The 25,849-nt window shown below is 44.3% G+C and overlaps 1 protein-coding gene across 1 annotated transcript; it reads right to left on the bottom strand.

Annotated features, from left to right (window-relative positions):
* Window positions 1-472: 472 nt before the first annotated feature.
* Window positions 473-4,874, bottom strand: LOC123289322 (major allergen Equ c 1-like). The gene is made up of 7 exons (XM_044779031.1): window positions 4,695-4,874; window positions 4,197-4,333; window positions 3,382-3,455; window positions 2,599-2,709; window positions 2,140-2,241; window positions 1,917-1,962; window positions 473-752 (listed from the first exon to the last, which is right to left on the bottom strand). The coding sequence occupies exons 1-6, from the start codon at window positions 4,857-4,859 to the stop codon at window positions 1,919-1,921; spliced, it is 633 nt and encodes a 210-aa protein (XP_044634966.1). The 5' UTR covers window positions 4,860-4,874; the 3' UTR covers window positions 473-752; window positions 1,917-1,918.
* Between the last annotated feature and the right edge of the window lie 20,975 nt (window positions 4,875-25,849).

Genomic DNA, 25,849 nt, shown 5'->3' with positions numbered 1-25,849 from the left:
TTGCTGAGGACAGGTATTGCTCACATGTCATGGAATCTCACTGAATATGTTCACAGTGGGTAACAGCAGTGGTTGAAGGAGGTTTCCCAAGAGTGTGAAAGGACACGGGCCATCTCATAGGGTGGATGACACAGAGAAGCTGGGATGTGGAGGCATGCTCTGAAACATGTCCAGGTGGTATCAGCCTCAGTGGCATCTGTCTCTCAGTAATTCATTGAAAAAGAGAATTGTAGGATGGGGCAAATTATAGGACAAGTCTTATAGTTTGTCTCAGCAGCTCACTAAGAAATAGGCACATCAAAGGGCAAGCAGCCCTCACAGGGACAGAGAATTAGTGTGGAGGAGGGAGAATCCTGAAACTCAGGGAAGATTCTGAGAAGCTAGAGGAGGGTTATGGGTACAGGGCCAAGGAAGTCCCCTCATTCGCTTGCTGTCGGCCCCACATCTCTCACACACACAAAGACAAGTCACATGACTTCAAGGCTAATCATTTATTGATCAGGTAGAGGAAGGTCTCAGCATGGTCGAGTTCTGGGCATGGCAGAGAGAGTGGGAAATTTGGGAAAAACCTTGATTCTTGGTGAGTTGAGGAGTCTTCCTAGACAATTAGGGAAGACCCTGAAGATGCAGAGATAATGCCTTCACATGCGATAGTGATGGAAATCAGGTCACAGAACTTGTCACAAGATGTCATGGGGATCACGGAGGGAAGATTCTGGAGCCCAGGTGAGGAAGTATTCACTCTCACTCAGCTACATAAGCCAATGAGAAAGAAAACACAGAAATCTATTAAGCACATCTTGGATTGAATAGAAGACAAAGAGAATTTATATTACGGAGAAAGATGGTGAAGAAATTGATATCAACCTGCGTTACCAAATTGATATCTCTGCTATTTGCCAGAATAGTGGGAGGGAGGACATGGCATAAGTGACATTTTTTCCTACTACTGATCCCATCTTACCCTTCCCTTGACTGAGTCTATGAAACAAAGAATGGAAGCAATGAAGGAACCAGGGCTCATTTCTGTCATTTTTGGTAAATTGCAAAATAATGTCCAAAGCCATAGCTACCTTTGATTATGTGCTGACTTTGTGCAAGCTATAGTGGCTAAGAATTTCACATAAGTTGTCTGGATGAAGCCCCACAATAAATCTGAGGCAGGAAACAGATGAGGAAACTCAGAGTCTATTTTCCAAGTCAGAAGACAACTGGAAGGTTAGACGACTCTCTTCCCAGATTAGAAGTTAAGGCCGTGCAGAGATCAAAGGAAGACATTTTTGCCAGAAATTTGAGGATGAGATGGCCTTCTGGACTTGGAAGACGGACCACAAATACAGAATGTATTTGAGTGTTATACTCACATGCTATTACTCCTTTCCCACTTAAAACATTGTCTCTCTTTTTTGGGGGGTGGGGGGTGGGTGTGAGGAAGATTGGCCCTGTGCTAAAGTATGTACCAAACTTCCTCTATTTTGTTGTATGTGGGATGCCACCTCAGCATGGAGTGATGAGCAGTGTGTAGGTCTGTGCCCGGGATCTGAACCCACCAACATTGAGCCACTGAAACAGAGTGTGTGAACTTAACCACTATGCCACCAAGCAGGCCCCAAAAATTTAAGTCTTAATGATTTTTAGCACGTTATCAATCATTGAGCCCTTTTCACCAGCATTATTATCCACACAGTAAATCTGTAAGTAGACATCATAGTTTCCCTTTTAATTGCTTAGATCATTTGCTCAAAAGCTCATGGTAGGAGTGGGTCCTGAACCCGGGTCCTCCAACTCCAAATTGCAAGCTCTCTCCACAAGCTGCGTTTCCAAATTTTTTTGTTGCAATCTTTAGACATAAACCCCTAATGCTTTTGGAAGGCACTGATCCCTGGGCCACCCCCTTTCCACCAGAGATCACCCACCTCTAAGCCTGGCTCACTCCGCTCCCTCGGATCTGGAAACAGCGATCTGTAGAGGCAGAGCAGAGGGCATTCAAACCAACCGCAGTTTATTTCCCAGAGAGAAACCAAATGATTCTCCAGGTTAGGACAAAGGGGACTGATTGGAGGTATCACCTTCTGTTGGATTTCTCCTTTCAGTAACATGGGAATTTAGGAAGAGAAAACCAGAGATAGCTGAACTTACCAATTTTGGTCAGGTCAATTATGTTTTCCTTAACAATTCCTTGTCTTTGGGCAATTTCCACAAACTCTTCCTTGAGTTCTGGACTCACATCTGGTTCTCGGGCTGTAGGAAGAGTGACAGTAACTACTGTGTCCTGTATATTTGTCACTGAGGCTCATGAAGGGCGTGGGGCTCCAGGTGGATGGGAAGATGGATGGCACTGACTGAGTGCTTGGGGAGAGTCTTGGGGATGGGATCTAAGCTGTCTTGAATTTGACATCTTTAGAATCTCCTTCTGGCATGATGAGAGATTTCATCATCTTCCCAACACCAAGCCTGAGGGGTTACGAAAGCTGAGCATCTGTCTTCAGAGGAGGAGAGCCTCCCAGGATAAGATTGGGAGGACCCCTGTGTCTCCAGGCTTCCTTCCTTCCCCTCTCTCCCCACCCCAAGGTGAGTGCCAGTGTGAAAATACTCTACCATAGAACTCCAGCACTTGGTAGGGTCTGTCCTTGTTGAAATTCGCAAGATAAACAATAATATAGGTAGAATCGCCAAATTGACTTATGCGAAATACATTGTATCCATCATCTATGGAGGAAAAAGAACACAGCTCAGAACTTCTTTGGTCCATGAGAAGCAAGTAAAACACTTATTCTCTCCCACTAACCAAATTCAAGCGCATATCCTGGAAGAGATAGACAGTGATAGCTAATGCGTTCCATTTGCATCTCCCTGGGCTTCATGAGGTGACTTCTAAGGGATACTGGCAGGTTGACTACTATGGTTGAAAACTTCAGCTTCAGTGGTAACTGACCCTGTGTCATGCTCTCTGAGACTCACCTACTTCTCTTGGCCATCTCTGCCAACTGTGCATCTCTGTCCTCTCTATAAGCCCCTCTGGCATTATATACCCAGTGTGATCTCCTGAGCAGTGTGCTATTGCAAGGGCCACCAGATGTCATCAGAAAGTGGGCAGGGAATGAGCAGCTGTCCTGCCAATTTACTTATTTTTTTTGTTGCCAATTTTCTTTTGTTGCAGGAGGTACATATGAACAGATTGCTTTCTTTATCTGATGGTATTATGTGCAAGGTATCAGCTTTTATGCACAAGGATCTCCAAATTCAGGATACTAGCTATTAGGTGGCCTCCATTACATTGACTAAATAGGCACTGATCAGTAATTGAGCAAGATCTTGAAGATATTGGAGTTTAGTTGCAGTTGGAAGCAGAGTAGAGGAAGACATGTTTCGTATACTTACAGTTAACACTATATACACCATCCTCTTCTGTTTTGTCAGCAACCGCAGAAAATTCAGTACACTCTCCATTTACCCTGTAAAATGCAATGAGCTGATGCCCAGGAGACACTGATGTGGCGGGTCCCTCACACTCTACCCGTAACTTGAGTTTCTTATTCCACTTAACTGTTTAACATTTTTTTGTGCAGTTTTCAAAGAGCTTTGTTTTCATTATTTCACTCTATTTGATACTTTGAGAATGACTCAACTACTCCTATCCCTGTTACTCTACCATTACGTCCCACTATTACTGTTATTACAGCTACTTGTCTTGATAACTGGCTGAGTGCTCACCATGTGCCAGCCTCTCAGATAAATAAACATTACCTCACTTGGTCCTCACAGAAAACCAAGAAAAAGAATCATTATCATCCTCTTTTATCCAAGGGAAATTTGGGGTGGAAAGAGATGAGTTTTCTGGGTCACACAACCAATAAGAGATAGATTCAAGAGCTAGACAGGCTGTTTATTACAAACCCTATGCTCTTAATCTATGCAATTGGGCCACACTATTGATGATTCTAATACCCCCCTACTCCTTACCTCCTCTAATCTCATATAAATTTATTCTTGTAACCAATTCTTATTGCTGAATCTAGAAAAGCCCCAGGTTCATCGAGCCCTAGATCAGTGCCAGATGAGGGACTCTGATTTTGGATACGGACCCAGAATGTAGGTGTACATATGTGTGTGTGTGTGTGTGTGTGTGTATAGAGGTCCAAAACCATAGTCAGGCTTTGCTTTTTCCTCTCCCAAGTAAAAAAGGCCACACTTACTTTGTTTGAAATTTAAAGTACAGAGAAGAGTTGTCCAAGGCATAGATGAGTTCTACAAAAATTCTCATGCTACCATTTTCTTCTACCTTTTCCTCAAGGTCTGAGGCCACGAAAATGGAATACCACTCTCCTGAAATCTGCAATAAATAAATAAAATGATTGGGTAAGCAAAGAGGAGAGGGGATCCCACATGAACACTGGTCTTCTTGAACTCAGTGCTGTGGGCCAGGACTCATAATGGTGTTGTAAAGATGGAATTAGAACTAAGGTCAGTTGACACCACATCTAGGGCTCTTTCCACTGCCCCTCCAGGGAGAATGGAGGTCCCCAAGTGTTGTCATTCTTTAACATGGTACAATTACTCTTAGTTCAAGGTCTACAACCACTCCTTTTGTCTAATATGTCGAGCAACTCCTGCCCTCTGGCAGGGCCACCTTGCTTCAGAATCCTCCGAACTGCCCCCCACAGTCAGAAGTCACTCTGCTCTACCGACTCTACCTTTGAAATATCGAAGTTTCTTATCGCAACATCATTGTTTTCTTCCTGTTGGGCACAGACAAGAATCAGCCCCAGACACAGCAACAGCAGCTTCATCCTGGCCGGGGACAGCACTGACTCCTCTATAGTCACCGGCAGTGAGTCTTTCCCTGATGGTGGCTCCATTCCCTCTCTTTATATCCATTCTGGGTCCAGATTTTTGTCGCTGGGGCACCATCTTTCCTCCTCCCACTCTGTGAAGTGTTCTGTCATTCGCTGATGTGAGGCCAAACATTGTTCCTGTCCTTTTGAAATCTGGCAGTATCATATCTTTCAGATCTACTTGGTGACTTTCAATTTCTCACAACACATAGTCAAGAAAAATATTGGATGCAGTAAAGGGCTGCCTTTTGGAAGCAGATTTAATCGTGGATCTGGCTTGCAATCAGAAAGCCAATGATGTGTGGCAAGAATGGAGTGTAACTGGGAAACGGAATGTGTGGGGAATCTGTTTTCCACCGCTCACATCATGTACAGAATTAGGTGAGTTACTCCGCTTTTACTAGCCTCAGAAACAAAGAAACTGTCTGTACCAAAGATAATATCTTTGGTAGATATCACAAAGTGTTAAAACAGTGTTGATTAAAATAGCGTTGAATAAACTAATGTCTTTAAAGTATGGTGTCTGATATTCAGTACATTTTAACTCCTTTTCCATATTCTCTGAACTCAACCCCTGCAGTCTTTCCTTTCCCCACAATGAATGAACAACTGTTTAATCACTATGTGTACCTCACTATACCCTAGGCCCCTAAGAGAAATGGCTAAATACAAGATGTCATCCCATCCTTCAAGCAACTTTCAATGAAGGTGGAGAAATGCTTCATATCCTCAATAAAAACTTAATTCTACAAGCATATGAAATAATCCACCTGAGTGGGACCAAGACCAGATCACTGTAGGTCAGAAAGGGGGTGATGCTAGGGAGGTGGCGTCATGTAGAAAGTGCTTAAGAACACAGGCTTTGGAGTCATGTAGACCTGGGCTTCATTCCTATCTCCACCATTTTGAAGCCATGAGGACCAATTTAGCCTCTCTGAGTCTTCACTTTCTCTTTACGTGGGAAGATCTGCCTATAGATTGCTGTAGGGATTCAATGGGATGATGTGCATAGAACCCTCAGCATGGTGTCTGGCACACATTGGGTTGGTGGGATGAGAGAATATTACTGGAGAAGGTGGGAGTTGGGGAAGGTCTTGAAAGTTCTGGAGGGTATCGAGATATGGAGAGTGTGTGGGAAGAGGATTCCGGGTGAGAGGAATCCTATAAGTTAGGCTCCCATGCTCCCAGCTGAGGCTTATTAAAAGCTATGGCTTATTTCTGCCTTGTGCTACTGACCCACTCCTGCACCCCCTACAACAGAAGGTAGCTAGTGTCAGGGGAGGAGCTGTGCACAAGGCAGTGACCATAGGAGCTGTGGCATTCTATCTGTGGCCTGCTTTAAAAAGTCATCCCAGCCCCTGGGTGGTCATTCCTACTTCATACTCAACCTGTATCTAATCACTGGTATCTTGAGGCCTATAGATCTTTAGCCATCATGGGCTGGCTGTAGGTTTTCCTGCCCCTGAGATGGAGCAACTGAGCTTGATAAATGGTGGCAAAGACTGTGTACTTTATTCCCTCCATTTGATTCTCTCTGGGAATAGATGGCAGCCTATGGGCAACCAGACTTGCAAAATGAATGCTGCTCTCCCTGGGCTATGATGCTGAGGGGAAAGTCAGCTACTAATGCTGCACACATCACCTCTACCCATCCCACCACCACGGCTAACTGGGCAGTCTTAGATCATAGCACCATATTGTAACTCTCTGCTTCTAGTGGAGATATTTCCTTGTTCACCCCTGTACCTACCACAGCACTTGATACGTAGGATCATCTTTGGAATGATCGTACACTAAATCCTCTCTTGAAAGCACTAGGGATTCTTGTTAGTAGAAGGAACCTTATAGAAAATCCTGTTGTAAATAGAAATGTTACTCTTGGCTAGTGACCTCCTAACATATATTACTGGGTCACAGGAGTAGAAAGAGAGCATAGAACTGAAGGCTATGGTCAGAATCCTATGTTATGAATGATCTTATGTAGTAAGATCTGAGTTGACCATTCCTCACTCTGATTATTCACTTCCATTTCAAATCTACCACATTTTCGATGGTCAGTGTGAACGTTGCCAGGACAGCCTGTAAGCACTGTGACAGTAAGGTCAAGCCTGCAAAAGTACCCAAGAAGTGTGAGGTGGTCCAGCGAGAGACATGATGGAAGAAAACCCAGGCAAAAATAAAAGCTGAACGAGTATTAAATCAATCAGTAGTGACGTTTAGTTTTACAATAGGATTCCTGTAAATAATACTCTTGTAGTCTCTGTAAATATTTGTGGTAGAATCTGTGGATTAATGATCTGAAAACACTCTCACAACTTGTAGACGATCGATAAATATCACAGGTGAATGAATTATCCACTTTTATATTGGGGAGGATGGGAAGAGGTAGAGATGTGGAAAGACGACACAAAAACAAAACAAAACAAAACAAAAAGTAACCACTGATCTTATCATCTCCCAGATGATGGTGCAAGTACGTGGAAAAAGGATTCAATGTATGAAAGTTCACTTGGCCACCCATCGATGGGGAAAAGGTCTACTGTGTAATGCAAGATATCCAAGTACAGCGTTTGACTGTAGAGTAATTTTGCCTGTGGTGTAGTATGTTGCTTTAGGAGATGATGCCACTGAGGGATTTTTGAAAAATAGTGATTCAACCTGATTCAGCTACCATAATTAAATGCCGACTCCACACGTGGCCTGTACCATGCAATTTTAGGGCTAAAGAAATAAGAAAGATAGGGCTGTGCCCTCAAGAAACTACTGCCTAGTGTCAGGATGACTTGAAAACAATCTAATTGTAAGGTAGAAAGTAAAAAAAAATTATATAGGAAACCAGAGAAGCCAATAATAACGAAGAAGAGGAATAAAAGGAGAGAAAAATAAAACGTGATTTGATTCAATTACAGACTGACCACCCAATTCCAGGTATGGAGCCAGTATTTTTTCCCTCCAGATGAGCAGAACGTTACTTACAGAACTCAAGTTGTAATCGACTCTAATAGACTTTGGTCCAGTGGAGAGGGAAAGAGAGTGTCCTCTGGGAAGTAAAGGTTTTGAGGAGAAGGGGGTGAGAGTTGAGTTGTTCTGCCAGCCTATGGGCCCCAAGAGAATGGACTCCTTCCTTTCTGTAAGGGGACAAACAGCACTTCTGATGAGCCAGTCTCAGTCAGAACAACAGTCACACTTGGACCGAGTGCACACCCTGTCCTCTGGTGAAACCCTAGAGAATCAGACTTCAGATCTTCTCGTTTATGGAACCAACTGAGTATCATCTTGATTCTTGTTAAGAGTAGCTGGTCATTCCAGGACCAAGCTGTCCAGGCCCCAAATATCTACCAGTCTTTCTAGAATAGAGAGCTAATATTCAATCACCTTCCCACATTTGAAAAGTGGCATTGACACCTGAATCCAAACTGCTCTAACACAGTCAAGTTGCATCAGCTACTTTTACATATAAGGCCCTTAAGGCTTCAACAAACTTAGAAACAGTCTGGCAATCAAAGAAAGAAGGTCTTGTTCAAAGTGATGTTTGTTCAAGCAAGAGACTGTGCCAGAATCCACTTACCAAGTCAAATAGTTATAATGGAGATGCATTTTGCAATAGTACAAATGTCATCAGTCAGGGAACACATTGGTAAAAATAATTTTTGATCTCAGAATTAGAGTCAGAACTCAGTGAGTATTAGACAAGTGCTGTACAAATATTATTTCATTTAATCCATTGTCCTGTTTTACAGAGGTATGAACTAAGGCTCAGAGAAGTTTAAACTTATCAAGATCACCCAGCCACTAAGTGGGAGAACCCGTATTTGAACCCAAGACTGTCTGATCCCAGAGCCCTTACTCTTATCGACTCCACTATAGAAGTCAAGGCTTGATGTTTCTGACATGAAGGGCAGATGGAACAGGGACAAGTAGTGCTTTAGACCCTCAGAGTTGTCTAGCTGGTAGGTGCTACTGAAGAAGCTGCATGTAGATTTCCCCAAAATGTGGCCCTATGGGTGTAACTGCAAGAGTCTGGTCAAGTGAGTGGCAAGTAAAAACTGTCTCTTGGTCAACAAATATTTGATGGCCGAGTGGATGGATGGATGACCTGGGGAGTATTGCTCTTCTAATAAGGAAGTAGGAGATGCTTCCATACCAAAAAGCATAACTATTCCCTTCCCTTCGTGACTTCAAGTACCTGGTCAACAACCACGTTAAGACTTCCTCACCCACCACCAAATAGAGGGCATTTTATAAGTGACCTAAGAGAAGGGTGACAGTCTGCCAGGTAGTTGAGAAAGGCCTGGACTAAACCATGAGTCATTGTATGGGGAAGGGGCTGATGGAGTTCATATATGACCAGATAACAGTCCATTTATAACCAGGCAACTTGATTGAAACTAACTGGTTGACTGGAAATGGACTTAGTGACCTTGTCCTCAGTGACACTTGATTAATTGGAAAAGTCACTCATTGAGAAAGCCAGTGGGAACATTCCAACTGTGTTATAGAATATCAAGGCATAGTCAGTGCCAAGAAGAAGAACAAGAAACACAAGCTTGTTTGGTTCATGTGCCAGAGTGGAAGGACACCTTGGTCCCCAGCATCCAGGATGAGTGTGCATATTGCTGGTACTGGCTCAAATCCAGGTCTAAAATATCAACTCTCTTCACTGACGAAAGGTTCCTTGGAGCTAACAACATGGATCTGTGTCAGCTGGGTTCTCCAGAAAGCAGGTGCCAAGACAGATTTAGGAGTGTAAAAGGTTTATTGAGGAGTAGCACTTGAGAAAGGAAAAAGGCAGGAAGCAGGATTAGGGAAGGGGAGTCACCAGACCATGAGGTCTCTGATCTGACAAAGTCTCCCTCAGCCCAGCGGGGAGCTCTGGAGCATGTTAGAGGAGGCCCGTGTTAGACAGAAATGGATAGGCCCTCGTGCCGCAGTCTTGCTCAGTCATTGGCTGCAGTCACCCCTAGAAGACCTGCACTTCATCTCAAGAGTTGAGGCAAATCTGAATGAGTTAACAGCGGAGGATGCCAGCTAACCACACTCCTCACAGCTGGGCATGAGTCCTTTCCTTCAGGCAGAATCTGAGCAATACATCTCTGTGTCTGACACACCATCCGAATACCCAGAAATAGGTGGTCTCCTCAAAACAGGTCCAGAGTTCTCTCCCCACATGGGTTATGGGCAGGGATGGAAGCAGAATCTTTTCCCTGTTTTCTAGTTTGAAATTTCTATCACAACATGCGGGTTCCCTGTAGGTAAGAAAACCAAGAATTCTGGTGATTATTGTCTCCAGATCCACTCAGTAAAATTCAGCAAGTACTTACATACATGTGGCCCCAGGTTACCCAGAAGGCCATTTAGGACTGCCTCAGTAGGGCATCATTTAGCACTGATTTATTCCAGTGCCACTGATGCCACCAGGCTTAGGGAGGGGGAAGACAGTTTGGGCAGTAGGAATAATAATCATGTCTTGGGTCGTGGACTCTGGGGGAAAGGGCTAAGGAGCCCCAAAGATAAAAATCATCCATGTTCCAATTTTGCCATAGGCTAGACCTAATTTGAAAACTAAGAAAATCTGCTTCATACCATCAATGTGGGAGTTTGATGAAATTATTTAAGCAAAGAGCTTGGCACAGTGCCTGGGACATAGTAAGTAGTCAATTAATGGAAGTTAATCATATTCCTTTATTTTGATCAACTTATTCATTCCACAGATAGTCATCACTGGCTCACTATCCAAGCACTGAGTGCACATCGTTGATCAAAATAGCTCCGACCCCTGTCCTCACTGGGATTCTAAAGTGGCCTGTTTCCATTTAATCTTCACTTTCTGCATCCCACAAGGTCAAGAGAATGACACGAGGAAAAAGACCAAACTAGGTGCCTCTCCTTTAATTGTAGCCTCTACAAAAACCCCTAATTCCTTCCCTTCATGCTGCAGTCCCTGCTGGAAAGCCCTCCCTTCTCTGCCTGTTCAAATATTGCCTTTCCTCCAAGGCCCAGCCCAAGAATCCCTGTCCTTTGATTCTCCCAGAGCTCACCCTCTCATCCTTTGTGTGTCCCCACAGCCCCTAGAGCTTTACTGTCACCACACAGCAGGCAGCCACCTACTGGGTCATGCTAATGTCAAAATACAATTCTCAACGAGTTAAAGACACATAGCTCTCACGCAACTATGTAGTGAGAATGTGTCAAACATCTAACCAACTCCTTATTGAGGGAGGCAGCTGGTTCAATGACAGCTGGTTCAAAGGAGAATATGAAAAACTGACGTATATATTGTCAATAAAAGAAAAATTGCTGGAATAAAATTGATAAGATAGACACAAAGTGGTTAATGTCCTACAGGGCAGTAAATCACAACCTTTGTGGTTACCTTCTCAATTGGACAGAGATCATTTCTACACTTACCAGACAAAAATACCTTGCGCCTTCTCAGTTATTTATTAATTAATCCCTAACTTCACAGAGTCTGGTCTCTAAACAACAGTGAATAGTAAGTTAATTATTTTCACATTTGCCAGGAGGACTAGATGACCCTAGGAAGGCTTATTAGATAGTACTCTTGTGTGACTTTGAAAGGAGACATGGTCATCTTTTTACCTTTTTGCAAATTTTGGATAATTTTTTAAAACCATAGTTTCTATGGTTGCACATACATTGGAAAGGCATTGGTGACTTTGGAGTCAGAAAAACCTTGGTTTGAATTCTGAATCCACACAACCTCTATGAGCCTCAGTTTCCCCAAAGAGTTGTTGCCAAGAGAGTACAAAAAGTTTTTAAAAATGCTAGAATGCAATAGCTTCCCAATAAATATTAGAGCTTTCCTTCTCTTTCTCTCCTCTTGTGAAGATAAAGACCATGTTCTGTATTTCTTATCTACTCCCCCACCTGAGCCACTCACCCTGGCCAGGTTCTAATGAAATGCCTGAGCACTGTGTAGAAGGTTTTCAATAAATCCTCTCTGATGGTTTTATGTATGTCTTGTCTGTGACTTAGGTAAGTTCCTTCCCATCTCTGGGCCTCAATTTACCCATTGATGGAAATGAGAAGATTCAGTGGTTCTTAACTATGGCAGCACTAGTCCTGGGCAGGTTTTGGAAATGGGGTTGGGGGGTTGCAGCATTCTTGGTTTTTACAGTGACTGGAGAGTATTGACATTTAGTGTCCAGCATCCGGGGATGATCACCCTTCTGCAGTGCCCGGGCCAGTCCCCCACAAGGTGGCACTGTTTCATCCAACACATCAACAGCGCCCCCAGTGGGAAACACTGAAGGATCTCTACAGGGCTTCACCAATTTCACCTCTGACAACAAATTCCCGCTGGCCTAGCAGTTAAAGTTTGGTGCTCTCTCCCCTTTGATGGCCTGGGTTCAGTTGCGGATGCAGAACCACACCACTTATCTGTTAGTAGCCATGCTGTGGAGGCAGCTCACATAGAAGAACCAGAAGAATTTACAACTGTGCACAACTATGTACTGGGGCTTTGGGTGGGGAAGAGGGAGATTGGCAACGGATGTTAACTTAGGGAGAATCTTCCCGTGCAAAAATTTTGAAAATTGAATCTCTGCTCCCCAGTCCAGATTTCACCATTCATTTCCACCAAACTGCTGCTTTGAAAAAAAAAATCTCCACTGTCTTCCCACCACTCCTAGAAATCCATCTGAACTGTTTCTGGTGTTGACGTCTCCAAGCCCCACCTCACGTCCTAGCCTGCTCCCTCTTTCATTGGCCTTTTTGATGTTCCCTGAACATGTCCATCTTGTTTCCATCTCACCACCTTTGCAGTTGCTCTTCCCTCTATCTCAAACACGGTTCTCCTACATCTGTGCAAGTCTTGTTCTCCACAAAGCCACTGTCTAGCCCTGCTTTGTTTTACTCCATAGCACACAGTCCTGCAATTTTATGATGTATTTGTTTCATTTGTTTGCTTATTGTCTGTCTCTCTGAATCGAATATAAACTCCTTGAGGACTGGAGAGATTGTGTCTGGTTTTTCCCTGGCAGAAAGCAGGAGCTAAGTGGACACATGACAAATAAAGAATAGAGGAATGTAAGACATTGGCTATGTGGATGTCAAAAATCCTGCTTTGGATGTTTCATGTCAGAGTGTTTTGTTTTGAATTTCCAAGAACAAGCCAAAAGCAGTGAGGGAATAAAACGAGAGCTACTCCCATTGTGATTCTGGATATATGTAAGCGACCTAATCACACCAGTGACAAAATAAGTCACTTCAGGGCACTGGCTGGTCATTGGTTATATTTTTACAAATCTTTTAGCTTCCTCTCAACTGAACATCTTACCAACATTTCTCAAAAGAGTAGAACAGCCAGTCAAAGATCTCGGAAAATTGCACATAGAAAATAATCAGTAAATATTCTTAATACACTCTCCCCCAAGGGGTACAAACTGGATAATTTCTGCGCTTCCAGTCTTTTCTCTCCTCCAGATGGGAATCATCACGTCCACCTCACCCAGTGAGTGTTGTGGAGAAAGAAGTGTTACAGACATGAGGTGCTCAGGATTCCTCTAGTTTTCCTGTTTTACTCGCTGCATGGACTGTCTTTTCTGAGCCTCAGTTTCCTGGTGTCCATGTGGCATTGGGATCCTTACATCACGCCCCTTGTGCCCTTCTCTGGGTGTGGTCGAGGCTGTTGTCGGTCAGCAGGGCCAGGAGTCGGAAAGCAGAGTCAAACAGGGCCGGTGAGGGTAGGGAGATCAGGGACAAGCTGGAGTCTGCTGGGCACCTCTGCGTGTCTCTGTCCATCCCCACATCTCACTACAGTGACCTTCAGAGAGTAATGGCCATTGCTTTACTTCTGCCTTCCAAACTTCATCCAAGCTCCTCTCTTGGCCAATTCTAACTGGAACTGTACATGGAAAATGGTGCTGGGAAATATAGTTCCCAGTTTAGCCAAGTTGACAGAACACAAGCCACCTAGTAGTCAAGACCAGTCTTAGGAGGTGAGACCAGAAGAACGAGAATGTGCTGACCACATGAAGCTTCTAGGCAAGAGCATTCAGACCAAGGGAACCGTGTGTACAAAGGCTTAGCTTATGTGAAGAATAGGAAACAGAGCAGGGTGGGCTGGATCATAGGGAGAGAGGGGGAAGATGATGTGAAACAAAGCTAAGCTATAAATAGGGAATGGCCAGATCATTGTGGGCTCCGTATGGCAAGGGTTTTGGATTTTATCTGAAGTGCAAGTCATTGAAGGGTTTTAAGCAGGGAAGTGACATGAGCAGATCTGAGTTGTCAGAAAGTCACACTGGCTGCTATGAGCTGGATGGCTTGTGGTGGGGCGAGAGAGGAGGCAGTCGAGAACACCCTGCACATAGATGTTTGTGTGTGCACGTGGGTTTGTGTAATCCAGATGCCTGAAAGGCGGTCTCAGACAAGAGGTAAGCATGTTTTACCTTAGGTACGTGTGCAACTTGCTTCAGTATCACCTCGTTGAAGAACCTTCTATGACCCTGCCATCTAGCTTTGCCGACCCCTGTTCTTACTTCATGGCACCTATTTATTTTCTTCTTAGCACAGAAATGATGTATAAGATCTTGCTTTTATTTACTTTTGTATCATCTGTCTTTCCCATGTAGACAGGACCTGTCTCATTCCCCGTTATACTCACGCCTAGGACAGTGCCTGGCACAGTAAACAGACAGTGAGTGAAGATTTATTGAATAGATAATTGCTCTCCAAAATGCCTGAACAGCTTTATACTTTCAGCAACATTACATGAAAATCTGGTTTTCTGAATTCCTCAACCAAAAAGGATGTGACTATTCTTATTAAGGGGGAGGGAGTAACCTTAAATGATATTTTGCTATTTTCTTGTGTATTTACATTTTTAAATTAAAACTACAATGAAATATTTCCACATACTAACCAGAATGGCAAAAAGCAAAAAAACAAAAAACCTGACAACACCAAATATTAGAAGAATGTGTAACAACCAGAACTCTCACATACGCTTGATGCTGATACAACGGATTTATATGCTGGTAAATGAAAAAATCCAAAAGCAAGGACCATCACACTTAAATTTGAGAACACTGGAGAAAAAGAAAAGAGCCTAAGAGTTACAAAGAAAAAATAAGTCACATACAGCATCAGAATGGCGTTCTTAACAGAAACACTGGAAGCTAGAAAATGGTGGAGAGATATCATCAAAACTCTAAGAGACAATGATTTTTAAACTGGAGTTCTACATCCAGCCAAGCTAGCAATCAAGTGTGGGAGCAGAATAAAGACAGTTTCCCATATGAAGACTTGAACAATTTTACTTCCTTGTATCCTTTATCAGGAAGTTTCTGGAGGAAGAGAGTCATAAAATGAGGAAGGAAACAAAGCAAAAGAAAGATGTGGAAATGGGATGATACGTAAGAGAGAAGCAAAGGGAACTCCTAGGATGATGAGAAGGAAGGTTCCAAGAGAAAGCAGGAAAGTTGGCGCAAGAGGAGACGGGGAAGAGCCCCAGGAATGTGGCTCCAGGTTTAAAAGAAGAAGGAGAAGTGGGAGAAGGGAAAAAAAAAGAGAAAGGGGAGGAAGAAAAGAAATAACTAAAAGGCAGCTTACACATTTAATCAGTAAGGGAGAGGTACATAAAGAAAATAAAACTATAAAGCAATAAGCAACGCTAAGGAAAGTAAAATGTTTTAAGAAAAGATATGTAATAACATTATACTATTAAGTTCCAGTGTAAATCATATTAAAAACGACCAAATGATGGAAAGATTTCAGTGCCACATGTGCATTCCCAAGCCACAGGTCGTGGGAAGCCCAGCCGATGCTCATGTTCTCCACGCACGTGGGTGCACTGGAGGTGGCCCTGGACAAGCTGCAGTCTCTGGGGACGCCCTCTTGTGAGTGTCCACTGGTGGCACAAAGCCCACAGTCCCACAGTGCACCTGGCTCTCTGGTGGCTGACTCTCCCCCGGGGCAGCCCTGCACTAGGCCATCAACATGCTCCACGCTCAGCTCAGGCTGCAGAATTGGGGCACCGTGGATCCTGATTCCTAGGCCACAGGGGTCAATCAGCAAATTGACAGACAAATCAGTTGCATATGGCTGGGCGTGTGCATGTGCTTCTGAGCTAGTTTCCTGAGAGTGCCACTTGTGCAGTCACACAGAGCCCAGGGCTCGAAAGGACCCTTGCTTGGTTTAATACTTTGCTGTTGTCATCTTGAAATTCTTAATAACTTTATTTGTAAACTTATGTTTCGGAAGACAAATCTGAAGGGACAACGGAGCGTGTGCACGAGCACAGGATGTCCACGCCATATGTGTGTCTGCCATTCCTTGCCGTCCCATTTGCACAGAACATTCACAATGTCCCATGAACACAGAATTGCAGTGAACCCACAATGTGCAGGAATGCAGTGAGTCTCAAAAAGGGCCAGTGTGTTACACCTACAACTGAATAAATGGGGGTGCTCACAGCACCAAGAGGCCGTGCTTTCTGTGTGAACCGGAAACTAACTTCTAACTCAGAAAGAAGGCAATGGCGTTGTGAGAAACACAGACGATCAAGGAGCCGGGTCACATCCTTTCTCACTAGAGTGACTTCCCTGCGAGTACTTACGCTGAAAATTAGGACAAAGAAGAAAAGACAAGACAGAGCAACACGTAGCTCCCTTTCCTCTGAGGCCTTATCTACCCATCAGGAGGCTGGAGGGAGAGTGTGCTAGAACGTGCCACTGCAAGAAGCGAGATGAAAAGTGAGAGTTTTGTGCAGCGTCTCTACTGTTCTGGCAAACGAAATGCACACGCACGTGTGAATGACCAAACACAACTTTAATTCTGGTCGTTGTACAGATGGGGCACCTGCTGTTGTATTGCATTGAAAGCTGGCATTGCCCAATATAAAGATGAAAGGTAAAATTCGTGCTAATAATGTAAATTTTCGTTTAAGTAGAATGGCATTAAGTAGAAAAGAAAAAACAGCAAGAAGACCACAGCATGGAAAATCACATATTTTTTTTACCTTTCAGGGCACTTTTTTCCTGCTTTTTGAACAAAGATTCCTGCATTTTCATTTTGCACTGGGCCCCACAAATTGTGCAGCCAGGCCTGCTTCTTAGATCCAGTCCGTTGGTCACTTTTCATTAGTGTATTTTCAGTTCCTTCCCCCTCCCTCTTTTGTCTTCATTAGGTTAACTAGTGTCAGTGTAACTGTTTTTAATTTTTTTCAAAAAATGGGCATTTTGATTTATGTATTAGTTCTACTGTCTTTCTGTCCTATACGTCACTAATATCTGCTTTTATCAATTTTATTTCCCTTCCTCTTTCTTTTGTTATTTACCATGATGTATTTATGGGCTTTTTGAGTGGGGAATTTAATTAATTTCTTTATTTTCTCCCATTCTAAGTGACATACCCTAGAGTTTAAATGCTGACTCCCTCATCCACTGCCAGGCCAGCGAAGCCTCTGTTCATCCCACAAATCAACAGTTGCAGCAAAGGCCAGGCCCTGGGAAGTTGCAGTTGAGGCTGGCAGCTGCTAGGGATTGAGGGAGTGAGTAAGCACTCAGGCTTGAAGCCAATGTCAGCTTCTAGTGCTATGGGATTCCTGGTCTAATGACTTCTCCACAAGACTTCCATAGTGAGATCAGCCACCCACTTGCGCTTCTCTTTCCCTACTGGGCCCTCATCTAGCCCTGGCAGCAGGCTAAAGAGGCAGTCAGGAAACCTATGCACGCTTGGCAAAGAAAAATTAGAGGCCCTGAATCTATGGACAGCTAAATCTTGACAAGGGAGCTAGGAACATACAATGGAGAAAGGAAAGTTTCTTCAATAAATGGTATTGGGAAAACTGGACAGCCGCATGCAAAAGAATGAAAGTAGACCATTATCTTACACCATACACAAAAATTAACTCAAAATGGATTAAAGACTTGAATGTAACACCTGAAATCATAAAACTTATAGAAGAAAATACAGGCAGTACACTCTTCAACATCGGTGTTAGCAGCATATTTTCAAGTAACCATGTCTCATCTGGCAAGGGAAACAATAGAAAAAATAAACAAATGGGACTACATTGAACTAAAAAGCTTCTGCACAGCAAAGGAAACCATCAACACAATGAAAAGACAACCTAACAACTGGGAGAAGATATTTGCAAGCCATGTATCTGATAAGGGGTTAATATCCAAAATATATAAAGAACTCATACATCTCAACAACAGAGAAACAAATAGCTCAATTAAAAGATGGACCAAAGATCTGAACATACATTTTCCCAAAGAATATATACAGATGGCCAACAGGCACATGAAAAGATGTTCAACGTCACTAACCATTAGGCAAATGCAGACAAAAACTACAATGAAATATCCTCTTACCCCTGTCGGAATGGCTATAATTAACAAGACAAGAAATAGCGAGTGTTGGAGAGGATGTAGAGAAAAGAGAACTCTCATAGACTGCTGGTGGACATGTAAACTGGTGCAGCCACTATGGAAAACAGGATGGTGACTCCTCAAAAAACTAAGAATAGAACTACCATATGATCCAGCTGTCCCACTGCTGGGTATTTATCCAAAGAACATGAATACATAACGATATAAGCACTCCTATGTTCATTGCAGCATTATTCACAATAGCCAAGACTTGGAAACAACCTAAGTGCCCATCAAGGGATGAATGGATAAAGAAGATGTAGTATATAGACACAATGAAATACTACTCAGCCATAAAAAAGATGAAATCTCACCATTTGCCACAACATGGATGGACCTTAAGGCTATTATGCCAAGTCAAATCAGTCACATGGAGAAAGTCAAATACCATATGATCTCACTCATAACTAGAAGATAAAAACAACACCAGCACCACCAAACAAACACGGAGATACAGAGATTAGATTGGTGGTTACCAGAGGGGAAGCGGGGAGAAGCAGGGATGAAAGGGGTGACAGGGCACATGTGTACAGTGATGGAGGGTAATTAGTCTTTGGGTGGAGAACATGATGTAGTCTACACAGAAATCAACATATAATGATGTACATCTGACATGTATATAATGTTATAAACCAATGTTACCTCAATTAAAAAAAAAAAAAAGAAAGTGGAGACCATGAAAAGAAAGTGAAGGGGCGACCATGCCCAAACAAAGGGAGAGGAAAGGACAAACCTGACTCCACAAGACCAGGAGGCCGGGAGTGCACTGCAGAGGGCCTAGGCCCCTGTTGCGCTCTTGGAGTGTAGTGGCGGCGCTGTGTGTGTCTGTGTGTTCGTGCACGCAATCTCCTCTGTCTCTTGCAGGGAGAGTGAGTGCCTCTAAAGCTGAGCACTTAGCGGCGGGCTTGCGGGAAGGTGACATTGGGCTGGATACCTATGAGATGAAGGCATCCAGGGCTTGACACAGGTGCCCACTGGAGCTACGATGGGGCAGCTAGCATCAGGGTCAAAGAAGAAATCACAAGAAAATTATAATATTCTGGTCAGTTAAAGGAAAATGAAGATACACTATATCAAAATTCTGGGGATACAGCTAATGCAGTGTTTAGAAGAAAACCTATAGTTTTAAATACTTTATTTTTATGAAGAAAGAAAAGTCTAAAATCAATGACCTAAAGTTTCACCCTGTGAGGCTGATAGAAGAAAAGCAAAGTCAACTCAGAATAAATAGAGGAGGCGGGTGCCACCACCACGGCCTCCACGGCTCCCTACCTTTGACCCCTTGTGCCCCCCTGCTCCTCGCCATGTGGTGGTGTGGCCCTGGCAAATCCTCTCTCAAGGCAGGGGGCGCCATAGTAGGGAGCTTCTTGCTGTGGGCAGCCAGGGTCACTGGTGGGCTGGACGGGGCACAGGGGGACGTGTGTGGGTGCACTGGGACAGCTCGTGGAAAGCCCCAGTCCCCCAGGCTGGTAGTTTCTACCAATATGAATCTTTGCAACCTGGACTGTTTCCACTTTGAGAAAAGGAGCGAGATTGAGGAAGCACCAGAAGCAACCCCTGAACTCTGCTAGGCTGGCCCTTCTTCACCAATTTCTCTTAACACTAAATGATTAAAGACATGATTAAAAATGATTAAAGAAGACAATTTCGGCGATTTAACACTTCACGAGGAGGACAGTCTCCTTCAGAGAACTGCAACATGGGGCAGAAAGCAAGGAGATTTTACAAAATAAAGAATAAAGAACAAAGAAGAGACAAACAGAAAGTACCTCATTGGCTGGGGCCACATAGTTTACCCACCAGCATCTCTCTTTGAGCCGCTGATCTATTGACATGAGGGACCCAAAGGCCAGGCGGAGGTCACAGCTTCACATTCAGCGGACCTCCTGCCTCAGGAAACAAGACCTCAAATCTAGCCTAAATTTGTGGGAAATTAAGGAAGAGTGGGACTCTGGGAGTGATGGGGAGAGGAGCTAATCCTACTTGCCCCTCAGTTCCTGGACCTGTGTAATACAGCTTTGCGGATTGAGAGATAATAGAAAATATGCATTGGTCTCTGCCTCCGGTTCCCTGGCACAGAGCTCCCAAAACCTTTGTAAATTCCTAAGCAACAAGAGCACTAGAAGCATCATTTGTTCTACTGAGTGACTCTGGGTGAGCTCCTGGATGGTTCCTGGAGGGGGCTGGTCTCCAGAAAGACCAAGCCAGGATTAGAAGCTTGGAATTTTCAGCTCTGCCCCTCCACCCCCACCTAAACTTCTCCAAAGGTGAGAGAGGGGCTGGAAATGGAGTTAATAATTGAGCAGGCCTACGTGAGGAAGCCTTCATAAATTCCCAATAGTATGGGATTTGGAGAGCTTCTGGGTTGGTGAACACATCCACACCAGGAGGATGGTATATCCCAACTCCATGGGGACGGAGCTCTTGCACTCGGGACCCTCCCAGACCTTGCCCTGTGTATCTCTCACCTGGCTGTTCATCTGTATCCTTTATCATATCCTTTAATAAACTGGTAAACATGAGTAAGTGTTTCCCTGAGTTCTAGTTAATTAATCGTACCTGAGGAAGGAGTCATGGGAACCTCTGATTTGCAGCCAAGTTGGGCAGAAGTTGTGGGTAACCTGGGAACCTACTACTTGCGACTGGCATCTGAAGTAGGATGGGTGCAGTCTTGTGGGACTGAGCCTTAACCTGTGGGATCTGACGCTATCTCCAGGTAGACAATGTCAGAAGTGAGTTAAATTGTAGGACACCAAGCTAGTGTCACAGAGAACTGCTTGATGTGGGAACCCCCCCCCCATACAATTGGTGACCAGAAGTGAAGTGTTCTTTGTGTGTGAGTGTGGCAGTAGTGCGAGAGTAAAGGAGACACACAGGAGGTGGAGAATTAGGATTTTCCCTACTCAGGAGGGAAAGAACCAAGCTTTCTAACTCAGGGATAGAGAACAATTCAGGGGGCATGGCTTTAATGTATGTGCCACAACTCGGACAGCAGCACCCTAACCCTGAAGGTGTCATTCCTAAGCTGGTGCCTTAGCTGAGTCTTAAAGAGGCCATTCCAAATTCTGTTAGGATGGCAGCCTCCAGGTGATATGGCATATGGTAGAACCAGTGGATTTCATGATCATGTGTCCATTGTCACACATCCTTCACCATAAAATGGGCACATTGGGCTGAGGCAATGATTTGTAGGATCCCACATCCATAAATTAGACACTCAGTAAGCTCTCCATTAGTGATGCATCCAGAGTCACTGCAGACAGTGATGAAAAACTCACATCTAGGTTAGCTGTCAATTCCGGTAAGAACAAATCACTGCCTCTTCCAGGATGGAAAATGCCCATGATAATCAATGTGCCACAAGTGGCTGGCTGATCTCTTTAAGGATGTTACCACATACAGGCTTACAGTGAGTCTCTGCTGCTAAAGGTTCAGGCATTACTGTAACATGAGCTGGGTCAGCCTTATGAGACGGAGACCATGCTGTTGGGCCCTTCATGTAACACTGTGTAACACCTCCCCCTGTAATCATGGTCTCTCAATTCATGAGCCCACTGCACAAGCACTGTAGTGGGAAATGCGGAGCCTGCCTGGCGTTTACTAGTTGAGTCGTCTTGTACATCTGGTTGTTGAGTGCATCTTTTGCAGAGGAGTCTTTCTGAGACACAAAGATTTGCAGTCTGTGCATAACCCCATGCACCTGCCTCTTACCCAGAAGTCCTTGTCTACAATACACAAATTTTAATCCTTTCAGGTCTCTGGCCAACCAGCCAAGCCATTTGCCACTGCTCAGGGGTCCTTGTAGAGCCTTATCTCAGACCACCTCTCACTTCCTCCGAAGTGGGGATGACCCAGTGCACTGATACAGACCTTCACTGCTATTGTTCAGAAATCCTTTCTCTTCCTAGTTAAAAACACAGCTAACGATGAAGATGAAGAACGATGAGAATACTTGTTTGTGTATAATTATATGAACAAGGATATTTTTAGCATTAGTATTTCTACAGATGTTCTTTTTTCTTCTTGCAAGGGACCCTCCCTGAAGAGCAAGACATTCTTTGGCAACACTTGGGGAAATAGAAGTTCTTAAAAAGTTTCATTACTCCCACTACTCCTTCTACCATAATCTCATTTTACAAATCCTAATATTGGCCAAACACACTGTTTCTACTCCTCTCCTTCACCCTTGAGGGGAGGAAGCTATAGGGCATCATGGTATCTTCATTAATCACAGAGAAGGCATTCATCTGTGTGGTGATGCAGAAGTGAAGCTTGGCATGTGTGAGGAGCATACCTGTCTTACATAAACCTGGAGAAGAGTTACCATGAACACAGGTTTATTTTAAAGGAATAAGTTTTAGGAAAGAAGATACAGAAACTGATAATCTTCAAACCGTACTTACTTGTGTTTCCATGTGCCTCCAGGAATTCCTGTTTGAAGATCACTGGCCTAGCCTAACTTTACATTCCATGTTCTAACCTATAGACAATCCTAGCCAGGGTTTCTGACCTCAAGATGTGCCTCATCTCTTATGGCTGGAAGTTGTCTCCTCCATCCCCCTCCAGAGCCTGAATCTCCTCTGTGGCATCCCTCCCAAAGTCTACACCTGAATAGTGAGTAAGTCGGAATTCATTTTCTCTCAGGCAGGCCTCTTCTCCAGTTTGCAATATGCAGTATTGATCCACCACCATAGGTACCTCCAACCTCTCATGCCCAGAGTGGGGATCATTACTGCCCTTTGGTCCTGCTGTGGGTCACCATTCACTCCCCTTGTTTCTGCTTTCCCTTGTGTTTGGTCTGGGTTCCACCTCTCTTCTTGCCTTTGCTTAAGGTACTGCTTATACCTGATTCTCTGTGAATTCTCTATTGAAGAGTCCTCTGAAGAGTGCTATAGGCTTCTTGCTGGCTTCAAGCAAGCGAGGCTGTAGGGGGAAGAGGGATACTTCCTAGGTTCACCCCTATAGTAGTTTCTTTTCCTGGGGGGTGTTAGCTGCTTCTCACTCCCTGCCCTACAGGCAGAGTGAAGATGTCTGTTTCCTCACACTCAGGGGTGATGTGATGGAGGGTCATGAAAAGATGATTTTAAGAAAGGTAATTTAAAATATTCCTGTGATATGTGCTTGCTCCATCTCAGCACAACTAGGTTGGCCTTTCCATGTCAAATCAGTCTGAAACCGATGTGGTAGGAGTTTCTATCACCAAATTGCAACAACTTGAGAAAACCGAAGGAAGCCCGTGCTGATTCTTCTTATCACGGGGCATCTTGTACAGGGGCATATGAGTATATGTGACAACCAAAAACATCTCTAGACATTGCCAAATCACCCGCGGGGCCAAAATTGTCCCCACTCTTGACCACTGCTGTAACAGAAGCTAAGCACTTCCTAGGCCTTGCAGGAGTGGTGTGTTTTCCATGCAGAAATTTAGAATCAGAGCCTGGAATTCCTCTCAGACAGCTGGAGGACATGAAAAAACCCATCAAGTCTGCCCATTCTACCTCTGCAGGTCCATGAGAATGGATGCTGAGAACCCCCATGCCATCATGATGGTTGTGAAACAGCTCTTCTTCCACAAGGCTCACAGAAGGGCTGGACTGGCAGGCAGGGAATGGAAAGGGAGGAGGTGGAGTCAACAAACTTGAGCAGCCAAGGCTTCTGGCTGAGATGGAGGCAAACAGCTCAGAATCCAGCAGAATGACCCAGGCAGAGTGCCCAGCAGGCCTTCCCAAGCTGAGTGTGAAGCCCTGGGGAGATCAGCACCGTGGACAGCTCCCAGCACGGATGGGTCTCAGGGACGAGATTGAATCGAATGAGTCCTTTCAAGCATAGGATCTGCTCATTCCTTCCACCAGGAATTGTCTGTTCCTTAATGGCAATGTTAAATATACATGTTACTAAGGTAACTTTCACCACAACACTATGAGATTACTACTGTAATCCTAATGTTACAGATCTGGAAGCAGGCCCAGAGGTTCCCTCGCCCAGCATTACACAGCTAGAAAACTGCAGGCATTACAGTTGGACTGAGGATACTGGCTTCAAAGTCTGCTCTGTTCTCAATGCCTCCAACAGGCAAAGTTTAAACATCACACCCTCTATGAAGAACTTCCAGAAACTATCTCCAGTAGAACCGACCACTCCTCACTCTGCCCCCACCCCCTGCCACCATACTTTATACACACTTCACACCATCACAGCATCTACAATAGTTTATTGCCCTTGTTTCCACATCTTCCCCTGCTGAACTACACACATCATTAAGGTCACGTCACATATCTTCAGTTGGTAACATTAGACACTTAATGTCTGGCACACATTAGACACTTAATAAATGCTGTTCAATAAATAGAGTCAGAGAAGCTACATGAATCAATCATGGGGACAGCCCTCCATGATCAGATCCATTATAGGCTGATCAGCAAGAAAAGAGTTACCTAATTCCTGATCCTGAATCCTTTTCTTATAGTCTTAAAGAATGGCTCTCCAGGGCACTCCGCCAGGTCTCCAACTCATTCAACTGGAAGGCCCTAATATTTGTATATTTTATCCTCATCGTAGATACGTTTTTCCTTTCTCTGAGTTTGTGATGGGATTTCTCCCCAGAAACAATCCTGAATATGGAAAACTTAGTACAGCGTGTGATTCTGTCGAGCTTCCAAACGCCTCAATAAATGAATACTTTTACAAAATTAAGTCTCACTAAAATGTTATATGAGAAAGTCAAGAATAAAACGATGGGGAAAGTTCAGAAAACGGGAAGTTCTGTGCTCAGTGTTTCAGAAAATTGTGTCTGGAGACCTCAGCTCTTGCCAAGCTCCCCCTGGGCAGTCAGGGCCGAGAAAAGGCAGCTTTTTCTCACTAGTTCTGCCGCCCCCAGGTGATGGTGAAGCCTAGGCCACCTCCCCTGTACAGCCGGACCTGCGGCAAACCAAGCCTGGCTTCTCACCCTGGAAGCCCAGCCACATCACCTGGACCCAGAATGCGGCCATTTCCTGCACCCATTTAGGCACCAGTTGATCCCGTGGCAACTTGGGCGCCCTCTTCTGGCGTGGGTGAGTGGCGAACGAAGCTAGCGCTCACGGTTTAGCCGTGGCTGCCCACCCCCTCATGATCATCTCACGGAACCAGGGAAATTCTCAAGGCCCCGGTCTCTGTTGATGCCCCCTGGGGATGCTCTGTTGCAGCCCTGCACGTTCTCTTCCCTGGGATGTCTTTGGGCCATGACTTCCAAAGCAAGGAAACCCTCATGTCTTTGAGATATCTGGAAAGGCTCTCTTCTAAGTCATGCTGTAATGTCAGGACCAATTTCAAGTTTCATGAGAAATACAGGGGATATCCAAATCCAGAAGACACAAGGCGCTTGTTTCCACCATCTGGCTGATTTTTGACCTGCTCGACAGAGGACTACAGAGCTGCCTGGGATTAGCCCCTTCTGGATAAATTACTCTCCAGCTTTGATCACAATAAGGAACAACTGGAACAGAAGATGATGGTAGAAAATCTTCAGGCATGAACCTGTATTGGAATCGTCCAGAGGAACTTCCAAGAACTCAGTAGCTATGTGAAGCAGAAGTAACAAACTCCATGTGCCTTGAAGATGTCAGAGGGAAAATT

The sequence above is a fragment of the Equus asinus genome, chromosome 10, assembly GCF_041296235.1.
Source record: "Equus asinus isolate D_3611 breed Donkey chromosome 10, EquAss-T2T_v2, whole genome shotgun sequence".
NCBI classification, from domain to species: Eukaryota; Metazoa; Chordata; class Mammalia; order Perissodactyla; family Equidae; genus Equus; species Equus asinus.
The sequence above is the reverse complement of the archived record's forward strand: the minus strand, read 5'-3'. Positions and strand labels throughout refer to the sequence as shown.

Excerpts from the sequence above, each read along its gene's own strand:
- LOC123289322 (XM_044779031.1), bottom strand. The coding sequence starts at position 4,859 with ATGGAGCCACCATCAGGGAAAGACTCACTGCCGGTGACTATAGAGGAG. Across the intron at positions 4,334-4,694 it reads GAAACTTCGATATTTCAAAG|ATTTCAGGAGAGTGGTATTC; the intron begins GTAGAGTCGGTA and ends TATTTATTGCAG. Across the intron at positions 2,242-2,598 it reads CCAAGTGCTGGAGTTCTATG|CCCGAGAACCAGATGTGAGT; the intron begins GTAGAGTATTTT and ends CTCTTCCTACAG.